This window comes from Manacus vitellinus, unplaced genomic scaffold (genome assembly GCF_001715985.3).
Source record: "Manacus vitellinus isolate BGI_N305 unplaced genomic scaffold, ASM171598v3 scaffold_87_pilon, whole genome shotgun sequence".
Classification (NCBI taxonomy): Eukaryota; Metazoa; Chordata; class Aves; order Passeriformes; family Pipridae; genus Manacus; species Manacus vitellinus.
Window position 1 is genome coordinate 8,825 of NW_021940854.1, and position 7,140 is coordinate 15,964.

The 7,140-nt window shown below is 61.2% G+C and overlaps 1 protein-coding gene across 1 annotated transcript in view; it reads right to left on the bottom strand.

Annotated features, from left to right (window-relative positions):
- Positions 1–7,140, bottom strand: part of FER1L5 (fer-1 like family member 5) — a 21,900-nt gene that overhangs the window by 5,764 nt on the left and 8,996 nt on the right. The window contains exons 25-39 of the mRNA XM_029964965.1: positions 6,609–6,708; positions 6,167–6,352; positions 5,397–5,508; positions 5,245–5,322; positions 4,994–5,175; positions 3,923–4,081; positions 3,739–3,837; positions 2,781–2,930; positions 2,476–2,692; positions 1,942–2,030; positions 1,817–1,858; positions 1,610–1,714; positions 865–996; positions 629–784; positions 454–545 (exon numbers count right to left, since the gene is read on the bottom strand). Of these exons, the coding sequence (XP_029820825.1) occupies positions 454–545; positions 629–784; positions 865–996; positions 1,610–1,714; positions 1,817–1,858; positions 1,942–2,030; positions 2,476–2,692; positions 2,781–2,930; positions 3,739–3,837; positions 3,923–4,081; positions 4,994–5,175; positions 5,245–5,322; positions 5,397–5,508; positions 6,167–6,352; positions 6,609–6,708 (1,899 nt within the window). The remainder of the gene's footprint in view (positions 1–453; positions 546–628; positions 785–864; positions 997–1,609; positions 1,715–1,816; positions 1,859–1,941; positions 2,031–2,475; positions 2,693–2,780; positions 2,931–3,738; positions 3,838–3,922; positions 4,082–4,993; positions 5,176–5,244; positions 5,323–5,396; positions 5,509–6,166; positions 6,353–6,608; positions 6,709–7,140) is intronic.

The window sequence follows — 7,140 nt, forward strand, 5'->3', positions numbered from 1 at the left end:
CAGTCTTACCCAGAACCACTGACCTCCCCCAGATCCACCTAGACCCCTCCCAGACCCCACCAAGACATTGTGTAGGGGCACCCACTGGCTTGGTGAGTGGGGACCCACAGGCACAGGGAGCTGGTGGCACCAGGATCCACCAGCACAAGGAATGGGATACCCAGTGGAACAGGGACCCACTAGCAATGGGAAAGGGATATCTGGTGGAATAGGGACCCACCAGTACCAGGAATGGGATATCTGCTGGCAGAGGGACCCACTGGCATTGGGAATGGGATATCTGGTGGCACTGGGATCCACCACCATGGGGAAGGGGGACCTGGTAGCACAGGGACAGATTGGCACAGGGATGTGCTGACATGCAGAATGAGCCCCCCTCCGCCCAGTACTCCCCTCCCATCCCTGTGCCACCCAGGGATGACTGTGCCCACAGGCCCCCCAGCCCATCCCCACCTGCCAAACACGGGCTCCAGGGTGTTGGGCACGTACTGGTCCCGCTGGCCCAGGGTTCTCTTCCCCAGGGACACCCGGACATAGGGGTCACTCTAGCAGCAGGGAGGGCACAGTCAGAGTGGCACCAGGGGGGGGAGAGGGCAGGAGACACCCCCCCACCCCCGGGGGTCCTTACCAGTCCAGTGACATCACAGGGGGACAGGTCAAAGGCCCGGACGATGTAGACCCGCACCAGGCAATCCTGGGGTTTGCTGGGGGGCAGCTGCTGGAAGTGCTGGGGTGAGGGGGGCACCCTGGGCTCCTCGGGCAGGGGGTAGATACAGAACAGCCCCTGAGAGAGAATCCCAGCTGTGCACCCCTGGAGGGTCTCACGGCCCCAGCTCTGGGGTCCCACGGGGGGCTCTCACTCACCTTGAACTCACCCACGGGCTCAGGATCCTGCCCAGGCATGGGGGGACCACCCGGTTTGTGGAGAGGGAAGGTCTGGCAGAAATCCTGCAGCCCCTGGAACTCGGGCACGGCCTCCAGCTCACAGCCGTAGATCTGCGGGACCATGTCCAGCCTGGGATTTATCCCTGTTCTCATCCCTGTCACACCCATCCCTGTCCTGTATTTGTGCTTCTCCCCATCACAGACCTGTTCCCTTCTTCATCCTCATCCCCTTCCTATGTTTATCCCCATCCCAGCTTCATCCCTGTCCTCAACATCCTTGCAACTTCATCCCCATCATATCTTTATCCCCATCCCTGTCCCCTTCCCATCTTCATCCCCATCTTTGTCCTCTTGTTCAGCCCTGTCCTTGTCCTCATCTGCCTCCCTTCATCATCCCTGTCCCTGTCCCCATCCTGCTTCCCTCCAAATCTCCATCCCTGCCCTTGTCCTCAGCCCATTTCTATCCCTGTCCTGTCCCAGTCCCCACCTCATCTCCATCCCTATCCCCATCCTCATCCCGTTTCCATCATCCCTGACTCCATCCCTATCCCACTTTCCTCTGTCTCCATCTGTGTCCTTGTCCCCACTCATCCCTGTCCCATCCTGTCTCATCCCCATCTCTGTCCCATCCTGTGCCATCCCCACCTCTGTTCCATCTCCACCCCTGTCCCATCCTGTCCCATCTCCACTCCTGTCCCCATCCCAATCGCAGGCTCTGCCTCACCTTAAGTCTGTCCCTGTTTGTTCCCCATGGGATTTCTCCCTTATCCTCCAAGGCCGTGTAGAATTTGCTCCACCAGTCCACCTCCTCCTCTTCCTCCTCCATGTCCTAAGGGAACAGGGGAAGGTGGGATGGGTGGCACAGGTGGCCTTGGTGGCCCCCGGATAGCCCCATTCCTGTGCCCCCTGGTAGCCCCATTCCTGTACCTACCTTGTCGCCATTCCCCTTCTTCCCAAGGCAGCTGAGCAGGATCTGCAGGAGCAAAGGGCACATGGGGAAACTGAGGCACGGGGCCCAGCAGTGCCAGGGTGGGGGGTGCCATCCCAGGGACTCACCTGGGCGATCCTGGCCCAGGCTCTGGTGAGGAGGTGGGAACATAAACCTTTCCAGAGGCTGAAAATGGCCAGCAGGGAAAGGGGTTCGTCTGTGGGAGAGAGGGATGGGCAGGGATGGGGCAGGAAGAACCTGGGATGGGGCAGGAACAGGGCAGGAATGCTGCGGGGATGGGACCTGGACAGGGGGCATCTTGAATGGGGCAGGGGCCACCTGGGATGGGGCAGTGATGAGGCAGGGATGGAGCAGGGGTGGGAGAGGGGGTACCAAGGGTGGGGCAGGGATGGGGCAGGGTATACTTGGGATGGGGCAGGGGTTACCTGGGATGGGACGGGGAGTACCAGGGAGGGGGCAAGGGGTATTTGGGATGGGAGAGATGGTACCGGGGATGAGGTAGGGATGGGGTAGAGGGGAAGAGAAATGGGACAGGGGGTAACTGGGATGGGGCAAGTGGTACTTGTGATGGGCAGGGATGAGACAGGGGGTATTTGGAATGGGAGAAGTGGTACCAGGGATGGGGCAGGGATGAGCAGTACCTGGCATGGACACGACTGTATAGGAGCCAGTCCCAGTGTCTCCAGGGCCAGGGGGCTGCTCCTGGTGGGGGGGCTGCTCTAGGCCAGGGGTCCTGCAGCGGTACTGGCCCAGTCCCCGCACGCAGCCCTGTCCCACCAGGACCTCCAGCTTCCTGTTCCCCCTGTCCCACACCCGCAGCCGGATGGGGGGCACCAACTGCTCCTCCTCTGGCAGGGCCTGGGGACGAGCCACAGGGACACCCCAGGGTGCCACAGCAGCACCCATGGGTGGGGGTCATCCCCTGCCCCCCCGCCCCCCCACTCACCAGGGTCAGCAGGAAGGTGGTGGTGGGGAAATTGGGGTTGGAGGCAAAATCCTTGATCACAGGAGTCGACAGGGTCTGGTCCTCCCACTGCAGCTCCAGCCTAGGTTCCCTCACAGCCCCGCGCAGCCCCCGCAGCCCCCAGGCCAGCACCTGCGGGGACACCTGGGAGGTGTCACCCTTGGGTGCCCTGGGGGCCCCTCGAATGGCATCTGTGCCCAGTGGGAGGGTTAAGGTGCTTGTCCCTGTCCCCATCCCCATCCAACTCCAGTCTCCATCTCATACCACATTCCCACCCCACTTTTATCCCTGTCCCATTCCTGTTCTTGTCCCCAGCCCATCCCCAGGACCTTCAGCAGTCCCTGTCCCTGTTCCGTCTCCATCCACTGTCCCCACCCTGTCCTTGTCTTCATCTCATCTCCACTACCTTCAACACTGTCCCTTGTCCCTGTCCCCCTCCCAGTCTCCATCTCAGATACTGTCCCCATCCCACCTTCATCCCTGTCTGCATCCCTGTCCTTGTCCCCATCCCATTCCCAGAACCTCCAGCACTGTCCCTGTCCTTGTCCCTTTTCTCATCCCAGCCCCGAGCTGTCCTTGCCTTCATCCCTCTGTGCTTGTCCTCATCTTCATCCCTGTTCTTGTCCCTGTCTCATCTACATCCCCTTCATCCCTGTCCATGTCACCATCCCCAGGACCTTCAGCACTGTCCCTGTTCCTGTTCCCCTCCCAGTCTCCATCTCAGACCTCGTCCCCATCCCACCTTTATCCCCGTCCCATCCCGGACTGTGCCCACCCTGTCTTTATTCCTGTTCCAATCCCTGTGCCCATCCCTCTCCCTGCTTCACCCTTGTCCCCATCCCATTCCCTGCTTCCTCCTTGTCCTCATCCCTATTCCCACATGTTCCTCTCCCTGTCCATTCCCCCCTGCATCCCCCCCCCGAGTGTCCCCATATGCCACCTCCAGTGCCACCCTCTGGAGCCGTGGCCGGATTCCCAGGGGAATGCCAAGCACATCCTTCCTCAGCGGGGGGGGTGTGAGCACTGCCAGGGTCCCGTCCTGCGGGGAGAGGGGTCAATGATGATGGGACCCCACCCTTGGGTGCCTCCGTGCCCCCCCAGTGCCCCTGGTGCCCCCTGCTCACCTCGGGCTCGAGCAGCAGCTCAAAGGCAGCCACCAGGTCCCCGGCCGGGCCCCACGGCCCGCGCAGGGGGTGAGGCTGGAGCCAGGGGGGCTCCCGGTGTCCCAGATCCAGCCAAACCTCGGGGGTGCACACACACCTCCCCAGAAAAACACCGGCACCCTGTGAGGCAGGGATTGGGTGAAGGTGCTGCCCCCACCCATGGGTGCCCCTCTCATCCTTTCATCCCTGACCCCCTTGATCCTCCCACTGCTTCCCCCACCCGTGGGTGACCCCTCGTCCTTACATTCCTCCTGCCATCCCTCCATCCGTGTTCCACCCCTCATCCATCCCTCTCTATCCATCCCTCCCTGCCTCCCTCACTCCTCCCTCCCTTCTCCCATCTCTCTGTCCCCCATCCCTCATCATCTCTTGCCCCATCCTTCCATCTCTCCCTCATCCCTCCATCCATGCCCCATCCCTCAATCCATCCTTCTGATCCCATCCTTCCTTCCTTCCCTCCCCCCTTCCCTCTCCACATCACTCTCGTTCCCTCCATCCCCAAATCCTTCCATCCCTGACCCCCCCAACCTTCCCTACCTCCTCCCACCCCTCTGCCATTTTTACCATTCCTTATCCATCCCTCTGCCCCCATCCTTTCATGCCTCCCTCCCTACTCCCTTCCTCTCCACATCGCTCCCTCCATCCCCAAATCCTTTCACCACTGACCTCTCATCCTTCCATCCCTCCCACTATCCTTCCATCCATGTCCCATCCCTCATCCATCCATCTGCCCCCATCCTTCCCTTCTTCCCTCCCACCCTCCTCTCTTTCTTTCTCCCTCCTCCCCCCCACATTGCTCAGTCTACCCCCAATTCTTCCATCCCTGACCTCCTGCATCCTTCCATTCCTCCTGCCACCCCTCCATCCATGTACTGTCCCTTATCCATCCCTCTGCCGTCCTTCCCTCCCTCCCTCCCTCTCTCTCCACATTGCTCCCCCCATCCTCAATTCCTTACATCCCTGACCCCCCCAATCCTTCCACCTCTCTCTCATCCCTCCTTCCCTCCTCCCTCCCCCACTGGTGTTCCTTACCTCCCCAGCCTGGTCAAACACCTCCACCACTACGGCTGGGGGGTCCTCCCGAACCCCTTGGGGGTTCCCGAACAGCAGCACTGGGTGGAGCAGCAGCGTCTGTTCCCAGAGTGGGTCCAGGACACCCCGCACGACCCGGGAGCGTTGGCTCCGATCCATGATTGACACGTGGGCGGCGGTGGCTGGGTGACAGTGACACCATCAGTACCCCGTGGGGCCACTGGGGGGGGGGCACGGGGTGGGGGTCCCACCTATAGAGGTCTTGGAGATGCCAGGGGTCAGATCCAGGGCCCGGAAGAGGTAACAGCGGAGCTGGAAGCGGCTGGGACCTGCAGGACAGGGGTGTCAGGGGGGCTGGGACCCCCAGGCTGGACCCGGACACACACACCCTCCCCAGGCTCACAGGGGAAGGTACAGAGAATGAAGGGCAGGGGCTGCTCCAGGGAGGGCTGTGACCCCCAGGGTTCCAGCAGTGCCACGGCTGGATTGTCCTCCTTGGGCGTGTCCTCCGTGTCCTGCGGCAGGAAGGGATGGGGGGTGAGGCATATGGGGTGTGGGGTGGGAGCCCCTCTGGCCCTGTTGTCCTCTGGTCCTACATCTGCTGTCTTGTGTTCTGCAGTCCTATCATGGCCCATCTCCACATCACTTCCATCCCTGCCCTCCCCATCCTTCCATCCCTCCCTCATCCCTCTATCCATGCCCTATCCCTCATTCATCCTGCTGCCCCGTTCTTCCCTTTCTCCCTCCCTCTTCCCTCCCTCCTCCATCACTCTCCACATCTCTCCATCCAACCCCCAACCTTCCATCCCTCCTGCCATCCCTCTATCCATTTCCCATCCCTTATCCATCCTTCCTTCCCTCCCTCCCTCCCTCCATCTCCCCATCTCTCAGCCATCCCTTTGCCCCCTATCCTTCCATCCCTCCTCCCATCCCTCCATCTGTGCCCTATCCCTTATCCATCCCTCTGCCACTATCCTTCCCTCCCTTCCCCATCCCTGCCTCCATCTCTCCATCTCTCCATGCTCTATCCTTCATCCATCCCTCTGCTCCCATCTCTCCATCCATCCCTCCATTTATGCCTCATCCCTCATCTATCCCTTCTTTCCCCCATTTTCCACCCCTTCCTCGCCATTCCCCCCTTCCACCCAGACCCCTCCCCACCCTCTCTCTTACTGGGACTCCCTGCAGCAGGAACAGGGGTGCCACGGCCGTGGGCTGGGCGAGCACCAAGCCGCGGTGCCAGCGGCGCCGCCGGCACAGGGCCCCCCCCAGGACACTCCCCGGGGGTTTGGGACGGAAGGGGCAGGGCCAGAAACACTCAGACTGCCAGGGCTCGTCCTCTGACACTGCTCCAGGGTCCTGGGGAAGGATAGGACAGCAGGGACATGGGACAGTAACATGTGGACACCATGATATGGTGACACCACCATCCCTATCAGCCCATCTTGCCATCCCCATTCCCGCCTCCTATCCCCATCACCCCCAACCTGCCACCTCCATTTCCCTCCGTCCCTGTTACCTCCATCCCCATCATCCTCATCCCCGACACCTCCCTCCCTGACCCCTCATCCTGCCATCCGCCTATCCTGCTCCCTCCTCCCCCCTCCTCACTCACGGTATCAGAGGTGGTCCCGTTGGAGCAGCTCCTCTGGATGTGGTTCCCGTTCAGCTCCTGCAGCATCTCACACACCACACTGCCTGTGTCCAGCATCTCCCTGGGGACAAGGGGACAGCGCTGGTGTCACCCAGGTCCCCGTGGTGGCAGGTGGGTGGCTTTCCCCTTGTATCCCCCTCAAATCCTCCTGTATCCCCTCTAAACCCCCTCAAATCCCCCTCAAACCCCCATATCCTCTTCAAACCCCCCTGCATCCCCCCCAAACTCCCTGCAGACTCCCAATATCCTCCACAAATCTTCCTGTATCCCCTCCAAACACCCTGAAACCCTCCCATATCCTCTCCAAACCCTCCTGTATGCCCCCAAACACCCTTCAAACCCCCCTGTATGCCCCCAAACACCCTTCAAAGCCCTGTAACCCCCTACAATCCCCTCAAATCCCTCCATATCCTCCCCAAACCCCCTGTACCCCTTTCAAACACACCTCTAACCCACCCAAAACCCCTCAAATCCTCTATCATATCCACCCAAA